Source organism: Vitis riparia, chromosome 9 (assembly GCF_004353265.1).
Source record: "Vitis riparia cultivar Riparia Gloire de Montpellier isolate 1030 chromosome 9, EGFV_Vit.rip_1.0, whole genome shotgun sequence".
Lineage (NCBI taxonomy): Eukaryota > Viridiplantae > Streptophyta > Magnoliopsida > Vitales > Vitaceae > Vitis > Vitis riparia.
In genome coordinates this window covers 13,434,972-13,460,950 of record NC_048439.1, presented here as the reverse complement: position 1 = coordinate 13,460,950, position 25,979 = coordinate 13,434,972, and the positions used below count along the sequence as shown (strand labels likewise).

At 36.9% G+C, this 25,979-nt stretch overlaps 4 protein-coding genes across 8 annotated transcripts; 2 read left to right on the top strand and 2 right to left on the bottom strand.

Annotated features, from left to right (window-relative positions):
- Window positions 1-455: 455 nt before the first annotated feature.
- LOC117922071 (glucan endo-1,3-beta-glucosidase 6) lies at window positions 456-5,152 on the top strand. Of its 2 annotated transcripts, XM_034840072.1 has the most exons (3): window positions 456-1,017; window positions 1,142-1,678; window positions 3,516-5,152. In XM_034840072.1, the coding sequence occupies exons 2-3, from the start codon at window positions 1,344-1,346 to the stop codon at window positions 4,630-4,632; spliced, it is 1,452 nt and encodes a 483-aa protein (XP_034695963.1). In that variant the 5' UTR covers window positions 456-1,017; window positions 1,142-1,343; the 3' UTR covers window positions 4,633-5,152. The 2 variants fall into 2 exon arrangements, with proteins under 2 accessions (XP_034695963.1, XP_034695962.1); XM_034840071.1 differs by having other exon boundaries at window positions 456-1,678.
- A 693-nt stretch (window positions 5,153-5,845) lies between these two features.
- On the bottom strand, window positions 5,846-7,758 carry LOC117922069 (3-ketoacyl-CoA synthase 15-like). Its single transcript, XM_034840070.1, has 3 exons — window positions 7,333-7,758; window positions 6,608-7,192; window positions 5,846-6,494 (listed from the first exon to the last, which is right to left on the bottom strand). Exons 1-3 carry the CDS (start codon window positions 7,726-7,728, stop codon window positions 5,955-5,957), a joined length of 1,521 nt encoding a protein of 506 aa, XP_034695961.1. The 5' UTR covers window positions 7,729-7,758; the 3' UTR covers window positions 5,846-5,954.
- LOC117922068 (pentatricopeptide repeat-containing protein At4g31070, mitochondrial) lies at window positions 7,719-11,852 on the top strand. Of its 2 annotated transcripts, none has more exons than XM_034840069.1 (3): window positions 7,719-8,661; window positions 8,807-8,943; window positions 9,185-11,852. In XM_034840069.1, exon 3 carries the CDS (start codon window positions 9,444-9,446, stop codon window positions 11,403-11,405), a length of 1,962 nt encoding a protein of 653 aa, XP_034695960.1. In that variant the 5' UTR covers window positions 7,719-8,661; window positions 8,807-8,943; window positions 9,185-9,443; the 3' UTR covers window positions 11,406-11,852. The 2 variants fall into 2 exon arrangements, with proteins under 2 accessions (XP_034695960.1, XP_034695959.1); XM_034840068.1 differs by having other exon boundaries at window positions 7,719-8,684.
- A 927-nt stretch (window positions 11,853-12,779) lies between these two features.
- Window positions 12,780-23,660, bottom strand: LOC117922501 (30S ribosomal protein S17-like). 3 transcript variants are annotated; one of them, XM_034840630.1, is made up of 5 exons: window positions 23,422-23,660; window positions 21,373-21,462; window positions 19,855-20,044; window positions 19,624-19,762; window positions 12,780-13,172 (listed from the first exon to the last, which is right to left on the bottom strand). In XM_034840630.1, exons 3-4 carry the CDS (start codon window positions 20,014-20,016, stop codon window positions 19,625-19,627), a joined length of 300 nt encoding a protein of 99 aa, XP_034696521.1. In that variant the 5' UTR covers window positions 20,017-20,044; window positions 21,373-21,462; window positions 23,422-23,660; the 3' UTR covers window positions 12,780-13,172; window position 19,624. The 3 variants fall into 3 exon arrangements, with proteins under 3 accessions (XP_034696521.1, XP_034696520.1, XP_034696522.1); XM_034840629.1 differs by having other exon boundaries at window positions 19,855-20,039; XM_034840631.1 differs by having other exon boundaries at window positions 19,855-20,036.
- Between the last annotated feature and the right edge of the window lie 2,319 nt (window positions 23,661-25,979).

Sequence of the window (25,979 nt, the reverse complement as noted above, 5' to 3'; positions counted from 1 at the left end):
TAAAAAATTAAAGAATTTTTTAATGTGGATGGTAGTGGGCTAGTGGGCTTAGCCTTAAACAACGAAACATTAAAGAACCCGAACATCCGCTTTTCTTCTTTTGTTTTAAAATTTTAAATAAAACCAGATAAGATTAACTTCAAAACAATAAACCGTCATTAAATGCTCAATAAAAGTCAACATTTTTCCGTCCATCCTAATATCAAAAAAGAAAAATCAAGTGAAAAAGGTTAAGTGTTAAGTGAGTATCACCCACGTGTCAGTAAAGCAGGTTATGATTCATAACATTATAAGCGGCTAAACCGGTACGGTGACACTAACGGACGTCACGATTCTAACGTCGTAAACAACACTGCCGCTTTGGGACAGTGTCCTGTAAAAAGATGCCAGAAGAGCTATCAAGACAACCATCTTTTCATTAATTTATTCATTATTTATTCTCTTGTTTATGAGACAACACACACCTTCCTTGTTCTGCTGCTTTTTGCTTTCTTCTGTATTTTGTTTTGATGTTGGTGGGATGAGATAAGTGGATTCTTGAACACATTTCTTGCTCAAGAACAGGATGCTTAACTTGTTCATACACCTGCCCCTTCAATCTAAATCTCTTTGAGCCTATATTCATTTTCTTTCCTTTTTTGGATTTCCTTTCAACATCCATCAATCTATCTGCCTGCCCACCGCCTCTATCTCTCTCTCTCACTCTACTTTCCCTCACTGCTACTCCATTTATTCCATTTCTTTTCTTTTGTGCTCTACAACTGAATCCTAGTGTTGCTGGATTCTTCTTTATCTGCACCATCACTGCGCATTAACCCACCCCTTATTTTCTCTCTTTTTTATTTCTTTCTTTTTTTCTTCTTCTTTATTTTCTTTCTTTTTCTTCCTTTAGCTTCAGTTTTATCTTCTTGGTTTCTGTCTGTGTTTGAATTTTACAGCCCCAACCTTAAACATGTTTCTCACCCTGTTCTGGATTTGATGTGGGGGTTCATCTGAAAAAGCTGTTTATTTGTAGTTGTTAGTGATTTCAGATCAGCTCTTTCCTTTTTCTTGTTGGGTTCTTACTGTTATTGTTATTTTTGCAATCAGCTCTCATTTATTCTTTTTTTTCTTTTTCTTTTTCTTTTTCTGGGATTATTAGGTAATGATCTAACAGCAGATAGAGAGTCTGGCCTCAGACCCCCTTTTTTTAATCATACCAAGCCGCCTTTTAAAAGAAGAAGAAAAAAATCTGGTTGTTGCCAAGTTTCTTTTAGGGTTATAGTTTCAGAACCATTTAATTAGGTCTTTGATTTGGTGCTTTTGAGGCATATAAAGCTGGAAAAGCAGATTTGATCAAGAACATGGGGTGGTTGTCAGTGGCATATGGGTTGGTTTCAGTGTTTTCATTGGTGGTGCATTCAGTGAGTGGCATTGGTGCCAACTGGGGGACACAGGCAACCCACCCTTTGCCTCCTGAAACTGTAGTGGATCTGCTGAGGGACAATGGGATTGACAAGGTTAAGCTTTTCGATGCTGATTATGGAAACTTGAAAGCTCTCGGTAAGACTCGGATTGAGGTTATGGTGGGCATCCCCAACGAGATGCTTGCATCTCTGGCTGGCAGTGTCAAGTCTGCTGAGAAATGGGTTGCTAAAAATGTCTCTGAACATATGACCACCAATAATGTTAACATCAGGTCACTTCTCTTTACCAACCTTTCTCATCTTTGAGCTTGATCCCTTTTTGATGCTAGGATTAATTGTTGAAAACAGCATCTAGATTATTTCTTTTTCTCATGTTTACTTTCTAACTCCTCTCCAATGTATGTATGGTGGAGTTTCTTATGCAAGGAAATATGGGATTCTTGAATCTTGAATCATGAATAATTGCTATTGGGATTCTGAAACCGTGATTACTCTGCTTGAACAACCAAATAGCTTCATTTCTTCATATGATAGATAAATGGGTGTATACACTCCCACCCCTACCTTTTCTTTTACTTCATATTCCACTAAGTTTAGCTGATCTTAGTGCACACGGTAATCAGTTGGTCAAGGTTTTGTTTTGTTTTGTTTTTATTATCACTTTTGAATAGTTGATTTCTTGAATTCCATTTCCCTGGAGTTACGTATTTTTTGGATCCTGGCAAAATTTAAGCCCTGCTGTTGCTAGCAACCGTTTCTTATATTCCATGAAGCCTGAAAAGGCTTGATGGGGTTTCCATGGTGTGTACAGCCGTAAGGAACTGTATATTATCTTTATTCTTTTATCCATTGGATGGATCTTAACACTCTTTGGTGGGTACGTATATTATTAGTGTGCAAAACCTGTTTATGCATTTAAATGTAGTTGGCAAATAATAATCAACAAACAGGAAATGGGAGAGGATGAGTGATATCACAAAGCACTGACTTTTTCAATGCTTTATATCTTCAAAATTCAAAAAGATCTTCCAAAATCCAAGGTATCAAATTGTGTCTTCACATTTACACTGAACTTTTACATTTACGAGTTGGACCTGTGTTTTAAAGCCTCCCCTAAGCTAGGTGGGCTTGGTTTGGCTATTGAAGTGGAGATTTCTAGCCTCTAAGCTAATTGGGTTTTAGCTGGAGGCCACTGGGGATACAATTCATGGATTTGCAGAATAGTTTGCTTTTTAGAGGTTCAGATGCTCCTCTGGTTGGAAGTCTAGATTGGACAAAAACATTGTACAACCATAGGTGCTGAACTAATTTCTTAGAGATGTTTGTTAAGGATCGTATTCCCCCTGAATTCCTTCACCATAGGGGGGTTTTTATTGGGTGTTATTGGGCTTTTGGGAGCTGGATGGCTGCATTGCCAGTTTCCATATCATATTTGGTTTGTTTGAAGAATAACTGATTCTTCTCTTCTAATTTCTTCTCTTCCACATGCTTCTATTCAACCGGATTGTTATTAATCATTTTTTTTTTTACTGAAAGATGCATTTTCTATAAAGAGTAACTATGTATCATAATGGTTTGTTCTTAGTTCTAAGTTTATATTTCATATGAAGAGTGTTCATATTTCTATTTATCTTTTATATTTAAATTTTTTATATAGAGATATTTTGGTCAATTTCCTAACAAATTCCAATTTGCATCTGTGCCTTCTCTTCAATTTTGTCTGACTGTCTCCATGGGACTCTTGCCCTGCCTTACTCTTAATAATTCACTGGGGCTTTTTTTGTATCTAAATTTGAATGCTACCTGAATGCGTTTGTTACTTCTTTCTTTCAATATTTATTCCATGTATTCTTGTGAGTGAAATTGTTTTCTCTGAAGTTCATGGGTTAGTGATAACTCATATAGGGTTAAGGTGGTACCAAACTGCTTAGGTAAGATGCTCTGCCATTTTCCTATTAATAGATTTTCTATTAATTGCATAATGTTACTATAAACTCATTTGGTTTTGATTGATAAAATGTGTGCGCTTGCACATGGGGGGCATGTCTGTGTGTGAATCCAAACTTTATTGAGTTGTTCATGTAATTAGTCATCCTCATGATTTCACAGGTATGTTGCAGTTGGAAATGAACCTTTCTTGGAAACATATAATGGGAGTTTTCTCAGGACAACCTTCCCTGCCCTCCAGAATATTCAATCTGCCCTGATAAAAGCTGGCCTTGGCAACCAAGTGAAGGTCACTGTCCCCCTTAATGCTGATGTCTATGCAAGCTCAACTAGCCTTCCATCTGGTGGTGACTTTCGGACTGACATCCATGATTATATGATTCCTATTGTCAAGTTCTTGATGGACAATAATGCGCCCTTTACTGTCAACATCTACCCCTTCATAAGCCTCTATATTGATTCCAACTTCCCTGTTGAGTATGCATTCTTTGATGGCAATGCATCCCCGTTAAATGATGGTGGGACATACTATTACAACATGTTTGATGCAAACTACGATACTCTTGTTTGGGCCCTTGAAAAAAATGGGTTTGGGAACCTACCCATCATAGTAGGAGAAATTGGATGGCCCACTGATGGGGATCAAAATGCAAACTTAGATTATGCTCAGCGGTTCAACCAAGGGTTCATGACCCATATTTCTGGTGGGAAAGGAACCCCAAAGAGAGCTGGACCTGTAGATGCTTATTTATTTAGTTTGATTGATGAGGATGGCAAGAGCATTCAGCCAGGGAGTTTTGAGCGCCATTGGGGGGTATTTTATTTTGATGGGTCACCGAAGTACCAATTCAACCTTGGTACCACAAACTCAGGGTCTTTGATTCCAGCAAGAAATGTGAAACATCTGGAGCAAAAATGGTGTGTGATGAAGCCATCAGCTGGCCTTGATGATCCGCAAGTGGCACCAAGTGTGCAATATGCTTGTGAAAAAGCTGACTGCACTAGTCTTGGGTATCAGACATCTTGTGGAGGTTTAGATGCTCGGGGGAACATTTCTTATGCATTTAACAGTTACTACCAGACACACAATCAGCTTGACACCGCCTGCCAGTTCCCAAATGTTTCAAAGATTGTCAAAACAGACCCATCAACTGGAACTTGCATATTTAGGATCGGGATACAGCCGTATTATGGAAGTGCTGATAGAAAAAAGGGGGGTCTCCAAAGCCCATTGATTTTGGTTGGGCATCTCATTCTCTTTTTGTTGACCGTTCTGTGAACTTGGAGGAATTTTAGTTTGTCAGGTATCATTTTGTCTCCATCATTTTCAATGCTTTCTAGACTAGTTTGTTAGAAGCTTAGAGCAATTCCACGAATAGCATAAGCTTAGTTCAAATTTTGCAATCTAGAAGGCAAACATGTAAAATTTAATTGCTTGGATGTTTTTTATGTTATGAAGTGCATGAAATTTTGTGATTTGGGAGGCTGTAATGGAACAGGGTTGAAATGTGGACTACGGAGTCGATAATGGATCAGCCCACATGGCTCTGTAGGTCCCAAATATGATTAGTTAGTGGTTCCTCTCTCACATTTTGTTTTGCTAGCAAGTGGCGCCCACCCATGTTTGTGCCCAGGCATATTTCCTTTATTGTGTTTTTCTGCTGGTAAGTTGTAGATGCTAAAGCCCATCATTGTAGCGTCACTTGCCCATAACCCTATCTGGTGTATAAACCACCTGTCTCTCATTTGGATACTTCTTGATTGAACTCATGAGTTGAAGAGAAAACATATTGTTTCAATTTGTGTATCCAAAGAATAATTTTTAGTGTTGCATATAAATCTCAAAATGTTTCATATCTGAATGCCATACGACAGCTCAAGTATGCATTACTGGACTCCAATGACTAGTGTACTAAGCATGTAAAGGCTTCAAATGCCCTGGTGACTGGCAGGCTTCTGTAATTTTTGGATGGGTTTGTCTTCCCACATGTTTCAGAGAGCTTATTTCTCGCCATCAACTGATTCTTCCCACCCCACGCCACCCTCAACGTGGCTTACACGTTGGTGTGAAAACCATCGTGGCCCACTGTAAGTAGTCCAAAAGCAAGTAGTCGTATCTGGAGAGCACACAAGAAAAACCTGAGACTGCAAATTAATGTGTATTAAATCAGCAGATGGGGATGGTTATGGTTTTCCTGTGGATGTCACTTTGAATAGCATTTTAAGGATGGTCCCTTTATTTATGGGCGATTGTAGCTGGCAACGCTTTGGAGAATCAATGTGTTACAGCCAAGTGACCATTTTGTCTGGTGTTGAATATGCTTCCTCAATTGTTATAAGTGAATCCAAGATTCCAATGGTGATAGTAACATTTGGGCCCAGCCGTGGCTTCAAATAAAGCTCTTTGGTGTACTGTTCTTTTGGGGAAAGAAGGCATTACTAACATTATTTTAAGCAATGCACTTTCCAAAAGTGCCAGACATGGATATAGATTGAGGTGCACATTTATTAGCCAGACATTTGTATTATCTATCAAACAATTCCACAGATTTTTGGTTTTCCTTTTCACCCTCTTCCCTGTCTTGACAGGATTCTCAATTCTCAGTTCTCAAACCATGGGCTGTGCTTGGGCATCCCAACATTCCTAAGAGCCTTCCAAACAACACTATTGCACTTAAAACCCGACCCAAATGCGATTTGCCAAATCCTATCTCCTCTCTTCACCCTTCGGTTTGCCTCCAAGTAGGATAATTCGTACCAAATGCTACTACTAGAAGTGTTCCCAAAACGCTCCAAAGTTCTTCTTGATGCCTCCATGTACTCCTCAGTGAGCTCTAAGTTCTTCTGTATCTCATCTAGGACCTGCTTGCTGGTGGCCAGGATGCAAACATGCTCGAAGGCGAGCTTGTAGTTAGGAATATAAGGCTTGGAGTTGTGGAAGAGCAGAGTGGTGAAGAAATGGAGTTGTTCAGAAAAGGGAAGAACTAGAGGTCCCAAGGTTGTGATGTTGTCCTTAAGTGCATGGCTTCCCACTTCAACCACATCTTTGCTCACTGACAGCCCTTGTTTCCCTTCACCATCTTCCTTGAGATGTATGCTTTTGAAGCTTCTGTTATCCATGCCTTTGTGAGTTCTGACCAACTGCATGCATACATGCATTCAATTCAACAACACTCAAAAATAGATGGATTACATATATTCATGTAGCATAGCCCATGCATGGAGGAAAAACTAGCTGTGTTCCTCCTCTATACCTGTTTGAGTTCGTACTTGGAGCGCCATCGGTCTAGGTGGCAATTGGAGAGCAACATGGCGGCAGCCCCCATTCGGAAGAAGCAATTAGGAAGAAGCATGTGGATGTCCTTCCCTCTGTACCAAGAGTAGCTCACAGCTTCCGTGCTCACAACTAGTGCATATGAGCCCCGGTAGGCATTCAAAAGGTCTCTTGCTAGATCTATGGCTATTACTCCTGCAGCACAGCCCATGCCCCCAAGATTGAAGCTTTGAACATAATGCCCCAGCTTAAAGTGGTTCACCAACATGGCAGAGAGCGATGGAGTCGTATTCAGTATTCCGCAGTTTACAATGAGGATTCTAATGTCCTTGATCTTGATTTTAGTGGCAGCAAGGAGCTCATTTACAGCTCCAAACATGACCATTGCGGCTTCTTCCCTGCCATCCTTGAGGGTTCTCCTGTGACTGGCACGAAATATTCCTGTCGGCAAGTAGGTTTCATCTCCAATGCCAGAATTCTTGAGCACTCGCTGCTGAAATTCAATGGCAGCATCATCAAAGTTGCCAGATTTTCTGGCCAATTCGATGAATTTCTCTTTTGAGGTCTGTGTGCATTAAATCACAAGAAAATTGATTACATGTATGGCAGTTGCAACTCTGCATTTACACAAAATGATCATGACTTGGAAACTGCTGGCACAAGAATATCCTATTTGACGTTAAATAAAGAAAAAAGGCAGGTTACCTTAAGCTCATCAGGTGGGCGATAACAAGCAAAATCCACCAAATAAGTAGAGCGAGGCTTTAAATCTAGATGAATGTAGAGTATTAAGCTCAGTAAACCCATCATGAAGAGGGCATTCATAAGGTCACATTTCAAGCAAAAATCATCCCATGTGAGCTTTCCTATTTGGGCACCAAAAATGACAAGGACAACAGGTGCAGTTAGAAAGTAAAAGCCATGGCTGATAAGGTAAGCATAACCAAGCTTCACATATTTCAGGTTAACTGAATTAAGGAAATCTGGCAAGCCACGCCTGACTGTCACTGAGAAGCTCAGGGACCCTGCATATGGACCAGAATCAGCGATGCCCCGGTTCACAATCTCAGTGGAAAGATGCTCCTGGTTATGACTTGCCATGAAATTGAAATGATCCTAATTACTTGGTCAAGAATAGGACCAAAAATTTCAGAAGCACAACCATGGGATGATGATGATGATGATGCAAAGGACAAGAGGAGTTCTGAATGAGTATGGATGCAAAAGAAGCTATATATTACTAGAAAAGAAAATAATAAAAATAATGGGGGTGGTAACAGAATGGAGGCTTTATGTGCATGAAAGCCTAGGAGCAGCTGGTTTGTAGCACTAGACAACCTGTGCGTGTGGAAATGCTTTTTCAGCTGCAAGCAAATATGTGTGTGATGGGGATTCATGTGACTCCCATGCTCATTGTATCTCTGCACTCTCAATGAGCTTCATTTGATGGGAACAACAATTATATTTCAAATTAATCCCAACCACCATATATGTACTTAAGTCTAATTAATTTCAGTAGCACTAGGGTGTGGCATTCCGAATCAAAGAATAGAAAAATTGGGCAAGTCATTCTACCCAGCTATCAGAAAACCATGACTAGTAGTATTGTAGGTAGTTAAAGGCAGGCAACTCCATTTTCTGCAACCATGTGTGCATGATCTTGGATTAATTCTCCATCAAAAGACCCCTGAAAAATCCTCTTGCATTTTGGTATTTGGTAACATCAACTACTTCAATTCAGACTCACCCTAAACCTAGTTGAAACTTGAAGGTTTGATGATTGCTCGGTTGGGTAACCTTTGATGGAGGACTCGACTTCAAGTTTTAATCATGTAAAATGGTATTATATATAGTCTTAAACAGAATATGTTATGAGGGTGGAATGGGTACAGCAGTGTCAGTGGAGAAACAAGAAGGCTACACTCGGTTTGTGTTAAAATGTGCAGGGGACGATGGGCCACATCCCCGCATGCTATACTATTCATCATCATCAGCTATCATGAAACTAACAATCATGTCGCCCACACCCACCTTGTGCCAACTCTTATCATCTACACGTTAATTTCTTATTTCAGTGCTACTCTATATATAGAACTCTTTCTCTATCATGCATGTTCACATTCTCTCCACACAAGGAGGTTTAATCTCTGCTTAATTAGTCCATTCAAATTCACTGCAGGGCTCTCAAAGTGATCGCTAGGGAATTTGGACGCAATATATGCATATTGCCATGTTTAGAGGTTATTGAGTTAAGAGTCCGTCTACACTGCAAGGCCTGTGAGAAGGCTGTTCGCAAAGCCTTGTGCAAGACCAAAGGTATTCATTTTGTACATCTGAATCAATTCACACTGTCTGTGCTAGCCACATGGTTAGCATTTCCAGTCAGTATCTAATGAAATGTAGGGATAAATGCATTTTGGGTTTTCCAAAATTTAGTTCTAAAGTTGCAGAAAATGCTTGATTTTCTAAATTGCTTTGTGGTACTTGCCTGATACGCATACAGAAATCCTTATATAGCAATAGAGCTGGGAAACTTAACTATGAACTTGGTATGCAGAAGTAACGTGCGTGGAAATAGATGTGGTATTGAACAAGATTTCGGTTATGGGCTATGTGGACTCCAAGCGCATCCTAAAAGTGATTCGCAGAACTGGTACAAGAGCAGAGCTCTGGTCCTCATCAGGACTCCTCCCTTACAAGTTTTCCTTGTATCATTCCTAAACGGGGCTTCTAAACTTGTACTAATATGTAGCCTTTCCCTCATCATTTTCTTTCATCGCAACAAAGAACAGGAATTCAGACACATATTTCTCTCCATGTTAAGCAAGTTTTTTCCTATTTTACGTTATAATAAATATGTTGGTAGGAAGCATGAACAAGAGAAATTTAGCCAAATTCCGGTTTTAGATACCGCAACTAAAGAGTTGACAATGCATATTGTGATGAGAAAAGGGCTCACATCCAATGCCGACCCCACGTTATCAAAAGTGAAAGAAATGGTAGTGAGAGGAGCATATGATCAAACACTTGTATTCTACAAGCAGCACCTCCACCCTTCCACACCCTCAGCCCTCCATGGCATCATCCCCATTTTTCCTTCCCTCATCAAAGCCACTTCTCTTGCCCCGTCCTTGGACTTTGGCCTCCAACTTCACTGCCTGGTCCTCAAAATGGGTTCTCACTCTCACTCAATTATATCCAATTCTCTCCTCTCCATGTACGCCAAGTTCTCACAAGTTGAAGCTGCACTTCTAGTGTTCAACACAATGACTCACAGAGACACCGTCACATGGAGTTCATTGGTAAATTGTTATGCACAGAATGGGTATTGCAAGGAAGCTTCGGAAATGCTCAAGGAGATGTATACGGCTGGTTTTTTACCAAAGCCCCAACTCATTGCTAGCATTATATCCATTTGTGGTAGGTCCGGAGAGTTGAGATTAGGAAGACAAATTCATGCTCTTGTCATTGCTGATCAAAGGATCAAGGAGGAGTTGGAGTTGGAATCGGAGCAGGGGTCAGTTTTTTTATCGACAGCTCTGCTGGACATGTACTTGAGATGTGGGGACTGTCTCATGGCGTTTCGTGTATTTGATAGAATAAAGTTGAAAAATCATGTGTCCTGGACCGCCATGGTTTCGGGGTGCTGTGCTAATAGGAATTATGATATGGCACTCCATTGTTTTCGAGCAATGCTGGTTGAAGGGATTAGACCCAACCGAGTAACGCTGCTTGCCCTTTTACCAGCCTGTGCCAATTTGGGTGGGCCTAAACATGCTAAACAGCTTCATGGCTATGCCTTCCGTCATGGGTTTGAATCGGATTTTCATTTTTCAGCAGCTCTTGTACACTTTTACGGGGAATGCGGGGAGGCACTGCGTTCTGCCAAGCTAATTTTTGAGAGAATGACACATAAAGATGTTGTGATGTGGAGTACAATCATCAGAAGCTATTCTGCAGGTGGGAACTACAGTGAAGCAATAAGGCTTTTCCGGGAGATGCAACTGGAGGGCATTTCCCCCAACTCTGTAACTCTGTTGCCAATAATCTCTGCCTGCACCAATCTGTCTTCACATAACCACGGGCGTGGAGTCCATGGCTATGCCTTCAAGTCAGGATTAAGTTCACAAGTTGTCATTGGAAATTCCCTTATAAATATGTATTCCAAGTGTGGCTGCCTCATGGCTTCTCATCAAATTTTCCAAGAAATGCCCAGAAGGGACTCTGTTTCATGGAGCACACTTATCAGCGCACATGGCCTTCATGGGCAGGGTGAAAAGGCTTTACAACTCTTTCGTGAGATGCAAGAGAGAGGGGTTGATGTAGACGCAATCACATTTCTAGCTGTTTTATCGGCTTGCAACCATACAGGACTTGTCAAAGAGGGACAGGAGCTCTTCAATGATGCAATGAAGGATAATAAGATATCATTAACTATGGAGCATTATGCTTGCTATATTGATCTTCTTGGAAGATCAGGAAAGCTCCAAGATGCTTGTGATATGATAAACACAATGCCAATGAAACCGAGCACCAGAATTTGGAGCTCTTTCGTATCAGCTTGTAAGGTCCATGGAAGATTGCAGTTTGCAGAAATGTTGGCACATCAGCTTGTTAAGCTAGAACCTGGGAATGCTGCCAACTATACATTGTTAAGCATGGTTTATGCTGAATCCAGTAACTGGATGGGTGTGGAAGAAGTGAGGAAAGTGATGAGAGACAGAGGATTAAGGAAAAACTATGGCTTCAGCCAAATTGAACTAGAGAATAAAAGTTGATAGCAGGGCAGAATTCTACTGAGGAGCTATCATTATATCTCTAAACGGTAGCCACCACCTCCACTTGAAAGCAAACTAGCAGTTGTTTGCCGCAGAAAGTGATGTGATTTGCATATGGCCACAAATGAGATAGATTTTGCAAGTGCTTCATGCTTGATTTGCTTCCACATTGATACCTCAGGCTGATATGATGAGGTTTTCTTTTTTTTTGGAAGAATTCAGGGTGCCAATTATTTTCATCATACACAACTTGCTGTCTGGGGAGGGGACTACAACATATAAGATGTGAGATCATAAGACTAGTAGTGTGAGCTGCAGGACCTTCCACCGAGGAACTCCAAGTTTGCTGCGTGGTCTAATTCTTAGGATCAACTAGTGTCTGTAACTTTAAGGAAGAATTATCCATTTAGAAAAAAAAATCTAAAACACACATGTCTATCAAGTAAAATTCAGGCAAAATCTAGTTGAGTAAGGAAATATGATAAGATTAAAGGTGCATTTGTAGGTAAAGCTGAGTGCGGGAAGGGCCAGACCTATAAAAGAAAAGGAAGAAAACAACTTGTAAAAAGAAATAATAAATTGTGACAGAATGGTTGTTGGAAGATTGCCATATTCAAGTGGGTCTCATCAAGCATCCTTCCATCTTTCCAAACCTTAAAAAGAGAAAAAAGAAAGAAAGAAAGAAAGAAAGAGGTTAATCTCTTTGGCTGATCCCATGGCATACAAACTAAATGATAGGTTGTTCTTTCCAGAGGAGGAAAGCTTTAATAACATCATCCCACAACCGCTTAAAACTTTGCTTCCGCTGCTCTGCATCTTGATATCTTACATCCAATTCAGAATTTTCATTTTCTCTGCTTTCATTTCTCATTGAAAAGAACACCAGGATGAAACACTGAACCAGAAGGAAGTTCAAAACAAAGATAAGAAAAAGATGGAAACCACACCCCATAGATATAAAGAACAAAAGGATAAATTTGACAACTTTTTCTTGTTTTTCTAAGAACGACTTCTTCCTTCTTTACCAAGAAGATCTTCAAGACATCAAATGGGAACAGAGAGCTTCTAGGGCTTCCAGGGTTTAATTTGTTTTGGATAGATTTTACTTAATCATTTTGTGATGAGTGAAAATGCCCTAGAGTAGGCAACAAACAAACTCAAAAGAATTGGGCAGCATTCACAGCCAGGAGGAAGTCCCTTTTATTATCATCTCCCTCTTTCGCACAAGTCCAGAAAAAACCTAGCCCATTTTCAACTTGGTTTTGAGTAGTTGAATGCATGCTGTGGAGTTCATGATCTAAAGATGAAGGCAAGATTTTCATGTACATGAATGACTGCAGCAGGTTCTCTTGCTAGGTCACTATATCCAACCTGTCCAAACCAAAGCAGGCTCTTGGGACTCTCTATTTCAGGAAGTATTCTCTCTTTTAAATTTTACAATATGAACCTAGTTGCACCTTCACTCCTACTTAGACATTTGAAGATGGAGACAATATCCACAGGCCATCAAATATGTAAATCCTACTAATCCTTACAAAGTATTTGAAAGAATTTTTCTAAAATCTGGCCAATGAGGTCGATATAGATAAATCCCTTATTTCAAATAGGTAAAATCTATAAAATATTCACTTGTCTGGAGGCAAACAACAATTCAAACAAAACACCAAAAGGGCTCTTGTGGTTTGGCAATGCTGTCATCAGTTCTCTGAAGCTGCTGCCTAGGCCCATCTTCACAGCCTTTTGAATGTGCTCCAAGTTATGCTTCAACTGGCCAAAAGAAGAAAAGCAGCATATTTACAATCTAGTCTCAGATGATAGAAGCAAGTGACCACCTGCTTAGGGTTAAACCACCTTGCATAAATTTTGCAGTAATTTCAGCAGTTACCAACTTACCACCTTTGTGCTGTACCACAATAAACCATATCTCTAAAAAAATCCCCAAGGATCCATGTCATTCTATGATTGCAAATTACAAGCATTGCACGAGAAAATACAAGAAAAAAAATATTGCAACAGTTGCAGATCTACAATAATGAATTCCAAATGCAATATGCAATGTAAGACCCTATTTTCTGTTTCATTTCCGGTACAATTATAAAAAACATTTTGCCAACAGAAATTCAAGGCAAAATTCATCATCCAATTAAAATATTTGAATAATTTCTTCTTCTTCTTCTTCTTCTTTTTTACATTGTTCAACCACTTTGTGCTACAGATTAAATAGTGGCCGTCCAATCAACAATGATGAGTTGATGCAACCAAATGAATGATGAACAGAACAAGCTTCCTCTCCTTTTTTACCACTAATGATGCCTATTTATGTCAGCAGAGCCCATAGTTTGATAAGAGATTTTCTATGAACAAAAAACGCTTGGTTTCAAATGAATCATGCACCCAAGCATCTTTTGATCATATTGTTTTCTTCTTAAGAACACCGAACTTACAAATGAAAAGACATTACCAAATAGAATTTCATGAATAAAAACATTTTAAAAAATCACCACAGCAAAGAGCAGAGGATTGTTAAACTTCTAGCTCATCATTCACACATTTTCAGATATATCGATTTGAAAAAATAAAATTTACATTTAAATTTCTTTTTAAAAAATACACTGCTGTAGATAAAGTTTGAAGGAACTTTGGCATAATGGTTAATAAGATTTGATTAAGAAGCCTTCCTTAGTCAATTTACTAACTGACTATTGTCAGCTGATTGTTATCAAGTTTTTTTAAGAATTGCCAAAAAATTAGCCAAATTACTCAACTATGGCACTTTTATTATAGAACACCAAACCAAGACATCATAGACCAGTTGCTACTCATCCAAGATGTTAAACCTTTTATCAAAAGGAAACTTTCAAAAGGCCCTATATTTCTTGATTATCAGCACAAGACCCTTTACTAAACATGCAATCTTGCCACCCAGGAATTAATTTTCATAACTAACAAGTGGGGTGGCGGTAGTGGGGTGTTGTAAGAAGAAAAAAGAAGCAGAGTATGCAGTGTTCATATGAATAGCTGGCTTCTTTAGAAACAAGTTAGTATATCTATCATCCATTAGCTTTATTGGACTATTGTGACTTGCAGTAGAACTCAAGTCTACAAAAGTATCTTGAGGACAGAGTAATGGATATTTGTGCTTTCCACTTGATTGTTTGAGAGATGGCTTGTTGCACCAGATCTCTTCTACCAACTTCAGATCCCAAAGTTCAGATTCCCTCATTACTTCCTTTTCAAAACTTGTGTATAAGAGCTTAACTCATAGACTATCCTCTCAACCTACCCAAAAAGATTCTAGAGGGACTAAATGAATTGATACCCATCACTCCCTAAAAAGGAGGATGCTAAATTCCACTGAGCCAAGCAACCAGCTTGTGTCAAAGGTTGAGTATGACTGTTACATGCAATATTATTTATGAGAACTATTGAACAAAATTATAGAGTTCAGTTCATTCAGGCTGTTTTGATCAAAACATTTTATGCCATCTTAAAAAGATATATTGAGAACCTGTCTTGGGTCTCTAGGACAGTCCAAGACCACAATTTAACAGCTTTAACAGGGGATTGTGCTCTGCAAAGTCTCTTCTTAGCCCCTTATCTGAAGTATTCCTTTGTTTTTTTTTTTTTTTTTTTCCTAATAAAAAATCAGAAACAAGAATGTATTAGAATGATCAAAGTGAATGCATGAGAAGGATGAGGTATCCTCCCAAGATTTACAAAAGGGAAACAAAAGGAAACAAAAAAGAAAGGACCTAATCTGGTATACTAAGATAACCTATACATCAAGGTAGAACCAAAAGAGAGAACACAGTATAAAACCTTTCAATCAAATGAGATTTTAAACATCTTAACCACCATGAGGCACAACAACATCTCAATTGGATAGGATCATTACAAATCTCCTCTTCTTATTATTCAAACCCTCATGGCCTACACAATGAATGCCAGTTGAGCTGAATAATATTGAGAGGAATGCCCTTGAATGCCATGATACAGGAGGCCTAAAAAGATGAATAGAAATGAATTAGATCTCAAATTCTCTTGGCATTCCTCCACTTGTCTTTGAAAATCCTAGAATTTCTTTCCCTCCACACAAGTAATATCAACAAAAGACAAGTTATTTGCCACAAGGCTTTGCCTCTAATGGAGCTCCTCAAAACGCTACATGAGATGATCATCATATCATAAATGCTCCAAGGAGGAATGCAATCCAAACTAGCTAATCTGAATAGCCTTTGCCATAGGCTGAGAGTCATCAAGCAACATAAAAAATGGTCGTCTGTTTCTTCACTCCTAGAGCACAAAATGCACCATTCAGAGCTTAAGGGTGTTGTAAGGTCTTCCTAATTGCAGCATGTCATTAGCATTCAATGTGTCATGAACCATGCAAAGGCTTTGACCTTAGAAGGGACTTTAGATTTTCATATAAAATTAATTGCAAATAAAGGAATTGTGTCTAAAGGATTGGACAAAAGCTAATTAAAAAGACTATCGAAAATAAACCAGTGAAAGACCATGACCAAGCTATCACGTCTAGAACAAATGATAAGTGTATACGGTGAGACAAGACATGAGACTTTCAAGATCCTCAATCTCCAAGTCATTAAGGTTGCAGCAAAAAATTAGATTCTAAGGAAAAAGGGAAGAGGAACCAAGGATAGCTAAGATAGGAAGATTTCTAATTGCAGCAACTTTGAAAAGTCGACTAAACTAGGAGCATGATGGTTGGTCCCCCACCACAAATTTTCCCAAAAGACAAATTCTTGCCATATCAACCATAATAAAATGAGTAAATATGGAAAAATCTTGAAAAACCAATACAATAGCTTTCCAGGAAGATTGGTGTGACTACCTGACTAGAATATCAGTATCCCATCCGTTGAAATAACCCGGTGCCAACGAGTAGAACTTCCATTTCAAAACTTCCAAAGTCGTTTCCCTAAAAGAGCTCGATTCCTCAAAGAAAGTCATCCCAAAGCCCAAACCCTTTCCATCTTTGGCTTGCATACTAGCTCCTAGTTAATGAGGTGATCTCTCCTACACTCTCCCACCCCTGACCAAAGAAAGTTCCTTTGTAATTTCTCAATCTAAACTCATCTAAAAATGGAATCTTGAAAAGAGAGAAAATAGCTAGGAATGTAAGACAAATAGGACTAAATTAGAGTTATTCTTCTACTTAATGACAAAAAAGCTTATTTCCACCCATCTAGTCTCCATGAGATTCTACCAATCACTAGATCCTAAAAAGTGATTGCCTTCGGATTACCACCTAATAGAAGGCCTAAGTACAATAAAGGCCAATACCAACCTAGATATTTTGATCCTCATTCATGTTGATACCCAATAGAGTGTTTTGTTTAAATTAATATTAAGACTAGAAATCTGCCCAAAAACCAACAAGATTATATTAAGATTATGCAACTCTTCCATATAGGCTCTAGAAAAAAAGATGGTGTCACCTACAAATTGCAAATGAGAAACTCTAAAACTACTTCTACACACTACGAAGCCTTCCAACAAACTAGTCTCCTCTGCTCTCAACATCAACTTGCTTAAAACATTTGCTGCTATAGTGAAAAGGAAAAGGGAAAGAGAATTTCCTTGTCCTAATCCCCTAGTTACTTTAAAACAACCTTTAGCACTTCCATGCACTAAGACCATAAAATTTGTAGTAGACCCCTCATCTAAGACCTCTATCTCGTACTAAATCCCTTCCTTTTTAGTACATGATCCAAAAAAACCTCATTCCACATGATCATAAGTCTTTTCAAAATCAATTTTGAAAACTACTCCTTCCTCTCCTAAGCAATTTTTCTCATCTACCATTTCATAATTTGCCTCCTTGGGTGGAGTGGATGGTTTCATGAAGGACTACTGGAAACCACCTTGCTAACACTTTAGCTATGATCTTATACAAACTAGTGACTAAGCTAATGAGTCTATAATCCAAGATTTTGTTAGCCTGACTCTTTTTTAGCACAAGGTCAATTAAGGTAGTGTTGGTGCCTTTTTTTATTACCCATTACTATAACACTCCAAGAACAACTTTACTAAGTCATCCTTGAACATCCCAACATTCCTAAAACACTGCAAAAGTGAAGCCATTAAACTCGAGAGCTTTTTCCTTGTCTAATTGAAAAACAGCTTTGTAAATCTCCTCTTATATAAAGAGGAGATCGTCTAGCCAATTAGCACTCTCTGCCAAGATTAGGGGTCAATCCAAGACTTCTAACCTCCACGAATTTGCAAAGGGTCTAGAGTATAACTTTTCAAAAAAAATGCACAATCTCCTCTAAAATGCTTTCAAAATTATCTAGAGTTGTCCCTTCTTCACTCACCAAGGTCTTGATGAACTTCCTATTCCTCCTTCCATTGGCCACCTTATGAAAATACTTAAAGAGTCACAATCTCATTCTTTTACCCATCTCAACCTAGCTCTTTTGACTCTAATGCACCTCTTCCTGTAGCAATAGCTCCTCCAATTACCTTTTCCTTAAAGCCCTCAATGCTGCAAGTTCAGAAGTCAAACTCCCCTGCTGCTTAGAAACATCAATTTGAACAATATCTTCAAGAATATTCTTCTTTCTCCCTTTTATATCTCCAAAAGACACCTTATTCCATTCTTTCAGATTTGATTTAACAAATTGAAGCCTCTTCATGAATTTATGTCCTTCCTACCCTTCACTTTGAAACTCTCTCCACCAAATGCTAAATTTTTCCTTCAAGTTTAGGTGGAGCAACCACATATTTTCAAAAAGGGTTAGAACCCACTTGAAAGGGTTGGCGTCCAGAACAATTGGGCAACAATCAAAGGTCAACCAAGGTAGAACTTCATGGAGACTTTGTGGGAAGCTTTGCTACCACTCGTTTGAAAACAAAAATCTACCAAATTTTTTGCATATAGGGGGGGATCCTTGCATATTTGGCCAAGTAAACAAAGCATTCCCTCATACTAAGGGTTAATCTAGAAACACCTAACTTCTTTGAAAGTCCTATAAAGTTAAAATCCACTCTCACACACCATTTCATAAAGGTTAAACCAAAAAGATCTAGAAGCTCCATCTAAAAATCCTTTATAAGGGAGGAAAAATTGGGTCCATACACTAAGGTGGGCTAGAAAATCCCAACTTCGTCTAAAAACAATTTGACCATAACTAAAAAGGATCCTACTTCCACCTTTGTGCAACTATACTTATTTGAGTCTCAAATAATCAAACTCCCTCCTGATGTCCCACATGTCGTAAGATAAGCCCACTCCTTGTCCTAGATGATCACACACTTCTCATGAACCTCCTATCACACATCTCTCTTTTTGTTTCTTGAAGCATTACAATGTCTAGAGATTCATGACAAAGGAAATCCTGAACAACCCTTCTTTTCTTTCTAGAGTCCAACCCTCAAATATTCCAACTAATGATCTTTATACGAACTCTTTAGCCTCATTAACCTATAAACTAGATTCTACATGTCACTAAGAACTTTGAATCTTGGTTTAAGCTTTCTCTTGAAGCATGCCTTATCCAAAGGCTTTACACTACCACGACTCATGGAAATAAAATTCTCACTATACTTAACAAGCCCAATATTCATGATGGACAAACCTAACTAAACTCAAGCATTCTATCCATTCCCCATAAGGTACACCTTATCTGATGTATCTGATTCACTCCCCTGAACTTAAGCATCATTTCATAGATCATAAATCAGGTATGTCTTCCATTTTTCGTCTTCTTCCTAATCTAGGTTTTAAAGCTCATATAGGATATAGGTCCAAAAAACAAACTTGTTGGTCTGTTGGTCCTCCCTCCCTGTCGAAGGCTTTCTCTTTTCCTTCCCCCTTCCTATTCCCGTGTGGTCTAATACTAACAAGTATGGTAGTATTTGAATTATTATGTATTTCATCCACCAAAAATAAATAAAAGAAAACAACAAGAAATGTGAATTGGCATAACAGAAATCAACACTGTATCAGCTTACTGTTAATAAGTTTCTCGGTATGCATCCCCAATTAATGTTACAATTATGCAAGCTACTGAAAGGTTTAGATTTGTCTTAAATCATGCATGCTTTAAATTGCAGTCACCTATTTTTGTCATGTAAAGTTAGAAAACCCAAATCATTAGCAGGGTGAAAGGAATGATTTAAGTCATGCTAGGACACACTTTACACATATAACATTATATTCCAGAGAAAGGAGTCACATTAACAGAAGTCAAACCTTAAGATGATGATGGTGGTGCTGGACCTTGAGTCTTGGCAATAGGTTCAGGTGGCACATAGATTCGAGCTTTCTTCAGAATTTCAGCAACAACCCAATGCTTGTGCTTGCTCAAGGGCCTAGAAGGATCCAACCTAACCTGGAATGATAATGTTGTTTCACAAGTTATTTTATCCATTATGAAAAAGCAGAAGTGGAGAAAGGAAGGAACCAATTGCTTTAACAACTGACTCGGTCACCAATGTTGCAGAGGTTGTGTTCGTCATGAGCCATGAACTTGCTGGTTCGTTTGACATAGCGGTTGAAGAGCTTGTTGTGGAAGAGACGGTCCACTGCCACCACTACTGATTTCTGCATCTTGTTTGACACCACCATCCCCACCACTGGCTTCATCTCGCTACCGAAACCCTAAACTTCTATACTGATGATATATAAGGGAAACTTATGTTTTGATATGCTGATATAAAAATATCAGCAAAATTTTTTTGATAGTAAAAAAAATATCAGCAAAATAGAAACCCTACTTTCCATATTTTAAAGTTTATAATTCAATTGGAAAATATTTGGAGAATTATGCTCTTTGAGCTGATGTGTACTTTAAAACCAAAAATGCCCTCCACCTTGCCAGCCAAGCCTTGCGCATCTGAAAATAGAAAAGAGAAAAAATCTCCAAATACCAATATCTCTTTCTTTTTTTTAATTAATATTTTGGCTTTTACCCCAATGTTTATGAAGATTTAGAGGATTGTGATATTATTTTCTGGGCAACCAAACAGACCCAGAAGGAAAGATGACCTAAAATGGAAGTGTCAAACATCTTTCCGACATTTTCAAAAGTCAATGCAACATTATTGAATAGAAGAACTCCCACTATTGCCATTTTTTCAATCTATAGAGACCAGAAACAATGATAAACAGGGAGAAAGTGCGAGAAAATTTGAAGAAACCGTGGATGAAAGGCAAGGGAAAAGGTGTTTGGCCAAGTTAGGGTTGCCGCATCTCTTCCTCTCATGGTCTCTTTTCTTTCTCATTCAGCTCTTTGGATCAATGCTTTTCTCTCAAGTTTTTTCTTCTTCTTTTTTTTTCATCCTTCTGTATTTTTTTAATGGATGTCAGTCATCTTCAAGTCAATCCTTTTTGTAGGATGTAAATGGAGTTCGCACAGCCAAGATTGCTTGAATCGGTGGAGGAGTACAATTCGATGTTGCATGGAGAGACTAGACAAAGTTTTGTTGATTTGATCCCATTTCAAGTAATTGATATTCTTGACTGTGCTTCTCATTTTGAAATTTTAAATTTGAAGAGTTGGTTATTCATAATGTTGGTGGATTATTTTGCATTTAATGATAGTCTCTGCTAGTAGGCTTCACTCGAGAAATGCCAACAAGAGATGCAATGAGTAGGGGAAGAAACACAATGCAAAGTTTTGCAACATGGCCTCTATTGTCAAATGCTCGTATATTCCAAATAAGTACAATGATAGAAAACCCAGGCCAGAAAAAGACCCTGAATATTGAATCAAAATCTCCTCAAAGCTAAGACACTTGCTAAACAAGATTATGCAGATAAAATTAAACAAGTGCTCTATATGAATATTTTATTTCTTAGCCAAAGCAATAAAAATAAATAAAGAACCAAATCTCATCATTCTTCTATGATTAAAGAAGTCCAGAATGACAGTTTATTAGCCAAAAGAATCCACGATGATCATCTAAGTGGAAGTATGACAAAATAAAATGGAAAAAATACCTCTTTGTTCTGTTTTATCAATGGAAGGTTGAGAGGCGAGCAAAAATCACTAGTAACTCCAGAAACCTCCAGGCTGTGTCTTGTTAAATCCTAGACAACCCCCAGAAAGTCAATCTTCAAGAAGAAAGTAATGAACTTGAAAAAATCTCTAAATTTAACCTCAAGATGAAAATATTATTAGTTTAAGTTTCACTATTAGGACTTATGAGGTTATCTGGTTCCTACTTTTGTGGGGTGGGGGGTCTGCACATCACTAAAATAACTAGATATGAACTCTTCAAAAGACAAAAAAACTCCATCAAACTTCAAGCCAAGCACTTCAAATAGAACATAAGCTGTAAACCACTATTTGATGTTTCATAATATAAATCTTGTCCAAATCAACTAAGATACTTGAAACATCGGAAAAGAGATGATCAACAAAAGATGAAGAAACACAATGAATGAAAACTATCTTAAATTAAACCTATTTTCCCAAAGACATTTCCCAATGCCTACTTGGTCAAGACAGTAAAAAAATTCAGCAGAATAAAACAGAGCAATGCATCCATCAACCAAATAATAATAAGCATGTCCAACTCCATCGACATTTAAATTGAGATATCGGGTAATAAATGATTCCAACAAAAGGTGGTTCATCTGAAAAAAGAAAAAATAGAATATGGGGATGTAAAGCACCATTTATAATTAAAATGCATCAGACAACCATTGCTGGCAGGCAAACATGAAGCAACCACATATTTGATCCTTCCAGTTCAACCTGGTCTCTGCATTCTATGACAAAACTAAACTACTAAATCAGGTATGCCTGCAATGCAATAATAATTGCTCATGCAAATTCATTTCGCATATGATAAGGGATCAAAAAAGATGGATTAACCGACTGGATTGGAAGGATATTAATTGATACAGTCATATCACCAATATTGAGTTGAACTGAGGAGGCCTCACACTCTGAATAAAAACAATCCTTAAAACCATGATTATTACACAGCTTAATGATTTAAAACTGTAGTTTCAGTATGAGAAACAACTGCTCTTAGATTGGGTTCGATGAACATAGCACTTAGTAAAAACTTGCTAATTTTATGGATGAAATATAATGCATAATGGGAACAAAATTAGTAGATACCAAAGGATGATAAATCCATATTATCACAGAGATGGAAAAAGAAAATATAATATATTAATTATTCATATCTCGCTTTCCCTCCCTAAACGAAGGAAACAAAATGCTTTGCAGTTTGTTTTGATATGTAATTACCTTTCTAACAATTGGGTAAATCATTTGACCTAATAAATGTTTAGATCATTGTATTAGTAAATAAGTCCATAGGTGAAACAACCAAATTAATTCCTTCTTTGAAAAGGCCTTTAAGAAGCCAAAAACTCTTTTTAAACTGAATAAGAGCTTAACTAATTTTTTTAAAAAGAGTTAAAAGCTACATAATTGAAATCCGGGAAAATGTTAATTTCTCGTAGAAGCTTTATTTTAGCTTATATGGGAAACTATCTTATGTTATAAGATCAATATTGCGCTTTGAGAATTATGGCTTCTTCCTTGAGCTAAAGGCAAAAACAAAGACCTATCCGAGTAGGAGAACAAAGTAGAAAACTTGATTCTTACCAGGAGAGCATAAATTGAAAATCACCAATTATCCCAACATCCAACTCAATAAATTGAAACACCTCAAAATTAAAATGTCAAAAATATATCAAATTTCTTCTATAGAAACATAAAACGAACTGAATACTTGAAGCAACATCAACCATCCATTAGTTTGATTTTTAGTCAATCACCCCTTTCTTTTTGAAAAATGAGAAGGCCACACGTTTAGGTAGAATCGCTCTCTGCTACAATGCAGGCAATGCCTACATAAGAACTAAATCCTACCCACAAAATGTCTCCTCAAAAAACTATAATTAAAAAAAATGAAATAAACAAGGGAGACACCGGTTCAGGAAACTATAATTTCAAAGCAATATATATATATAAACAAGGGAGACCAGTTCAATTGCAAGAAATCAAAGAACAAAAGGCTCACGAACCTGAAAGCTACCTCTGAAATTCTTGAAAATTGTAACAGATTACATACTGTACCAAGCCATTGATTAACCCAACGAAAAGAATGGAACTCCACGAAATGATATTTACGCAAATGAGGTTAGGCTTTCAAGGATTTGGGTTTCCAAGATGAAGAGAAAGACGAGGCAGAGGTTAGGGTTCCAACACTTTAGGGTTCCGGGAGGGACAAGTGCAAACGGAGTTTTGGGTTTCCGTTAAGAGAGCTAGGTGGTGTTAATTTTTTTTAAAAGCAATTTGTTTTTCATTAAGCTAGTTTTTTTTTTCTACTTTATTATAAATTTTTTACTAAATAAAAAAAAATCAAAATATATAACTTTTTCTAAATAAAAAATAATATATTGATTTTTCTTTACTTTTTAATATTTAATAAAAATAAAATATTATAAAAATAAATAACTTAATATTTAACATTATTAAGTATTAAGGTTGTATTTAGAATTAAGTAAAAAATAAATACCACCTTATTATCGGATGAAAAACGTGAGACATTTTTTTTTTTTTTTTTTGGCTTTTAAGGTTTTTTGGGTATTCAGATGTGGAGGCTCAGTTGGACGAAAGGGGAGGGCATTTTGGGAATGAAAGCACACCTCAGTGCAAAGTGTATGGAATCGCAAATATTTTTGGCATCAGCGTGGACTTCTTGATTTTCCTGATGAAAATCCTAATTTTTTGGGATCAAAAGCCCATAACAAGTTTTCCCTTCATTAACCAAACACAATCCTACTCACCAAAATTAAATATCTTGTTAGAGATTGATGTCAATGATGTTATTTCACTTTAAATTTTTTTATTTTTTTTATTTTTTATATACTTTTTCAATCTATTTTCTTTTCCTATTATTTCTTTTCAAACCTTTTAAGAATTAAACATAACCTTAATTTTTATGTTATGTTTGATCCCGAAATATTTGAAGGAAAATATAAGGGAAAAATTAGAGAGGAAAAGTAAAAAAAAAACAAAAAAAAAAATGTAGAAGAATCAATAAAAAAAATTTATATACTACTTCAAACTCACTTCACTTATTTTTCTTTTTCTATATAAAGATTAAGAGTGCGTTTAACAATGATTATATGAAGTATTTCTAGTATTTTTAGTACTTGAAGAATTAAAATTTTCAAGTGTTATAAAGGTTAGAAATATTTCATAAAATCATTACCAAATACACTCTAAATAATTTTAAAATATAAAAATTTCTATCTAATTTTAATTATATTTAATTTTCTTTCCAACTTTTCATGTTGAAACCAAACATGAGAAAATTATTTTCCTTAACAATTTTTTTCTTTCCTTATCATTTTCCGAGAACCAAATTTTCATTCAAACTTTCTCGTAACTAAACATAGCCTTAATTTTAAATTACTTCCTCATATATACATTATTTGACATTTTGAGAATGAAAAATAAATAAAGTTGCGGTATCTTAACACATAAGAATGACAAAAGTGATTACTAAAAATAATTTAAATTTTATGTACTTTCATGTTAAAACTACTAGTAATTTAAGTCAAAGTAGTATTCGAACAATCAAAAGTACTACTTTTGATTAAAAAATGTATACAAATTACTTATAATAATTAAATTTACAAAGTTTGGATTGGATTTCTTTTGTATTTCTTTTTTAAAAATGCATATCAAAATATACATTTCTAAATTTATTGTGAGTCATAATCTATTTATATATTCATTACAAATAAAATTACGAAGAGCTTGTAAACTTATTTTCCCAAACTACCCCTTATTATATCACTTGTTTAGTCTTGTATTTATTTGATTATCATGCCTCCAAGGGGAAAGTGTTCAACGGAATTATTTTTAGGAAAATCCTCCGATACCTAAGCGATGTTATACCAAAAATACATATGGGCCATTAGATTTAAAAGTTTTGATCCTAGCCATCCAAATATCTTTGGAGTTAAAAAAAGAAAAAAAAAGTTAGTCTCTTATTTTTTTGATTTTTTGTTGAAAGCAATTTGTTTTCAAAATTTAGATTGTTTATTTTTCTACTTTTTCATGACATATTGTAAACTTTTTACTAAATAAAAAAAATCAAAATATGTAGTTTTTTCTAAATAAAAGAAATAATATATTAGTTTTTTTTTTTTACTTTTTAATACTTAATAAAAATAAAATACTACAAAAACAAACAACTTAATATTTAACACTATTAATCTCTGTTTACCAATGTTTTTCTTCTTAATGGTTCACTAGTATCAGAAAGTAGTGATTCCCGTTCCAAACCACCATCTTCATATCAGGCACCATTTCTGGAGTAAAATTAGGACTTGAAGAATGCTCCAAACTTACTAAATCTTCCTGATCCACTTCCTCCCATTGCTATTCTGCCCACTTGCACCAAGAAAATAATAGACCATAAGATATGAGATCCCTCAGTAGGGTGATTGGGAATGTATACAGGTGTAATCGGGTTGCAAAAGAGCAACCATGAATTGCTGGGAAAAGCTTAAAGTCAGCTTGATGGGGCTTAATCAAACACTATCTTCCTTTGTTTTCTGGCCAATGG

Coding starts and splice junctions, on each gene's coding strand:
- LOC117922071 (XM_034840072.1), top strand. CDS start 1,344: ATGGGGTGGTTGTCAGTGGCATATGGGTTGGTTTCAGTGTTTTCATTG. Junction 1,679..3,515: donor ACCAATAATGTTAACATCAG/GTCACTTCTCTT, acceptor ATGATTTCACAG/GTATGTTGCAGTTGGAAATG.
- LOC117922069 (XM_034840070.1), bottom strand. CDS start 7,728: ATGGCAAGTCATAACCAGGAGCATCTTTCCACTGAGATTGTGAACCGG. Junction 7,193..7,332: donor GCCCACCTGATGAGCTTAAG/GTAACCTGCCTT, acceptor TAATGCACACAG/ACCTCAAAAGAGAAATTCAT. Junction 6,495..6,607: donor CCAAGTACGAACTCAAACAG/GTATAGAGGAGG, acceptor GTATGCATGCAG/TTGGTCAGAACTCACAAAGG.
- LOC117922068 (XM_034840069.1), top strand. CDS start 9,444: ATGTTAAGCAAGTTTTTTCCTATTTTACGTTATAATAAATATGTTGGT.
- LOC117922501 (XM_034840630.1), bottom strand. CDS start 20,016: ATGAAGCCAGTGGTGGGGATGGTGGTGTCAAACAAGATGCAGAAATCA. Junction 19,763..19,854: donor TCTGCAACATTGGTGACCGA/GTCAGTTGTTAA, acceptor TTATCATTCCAG/GTTAGGTTGGATCCTTCTAG.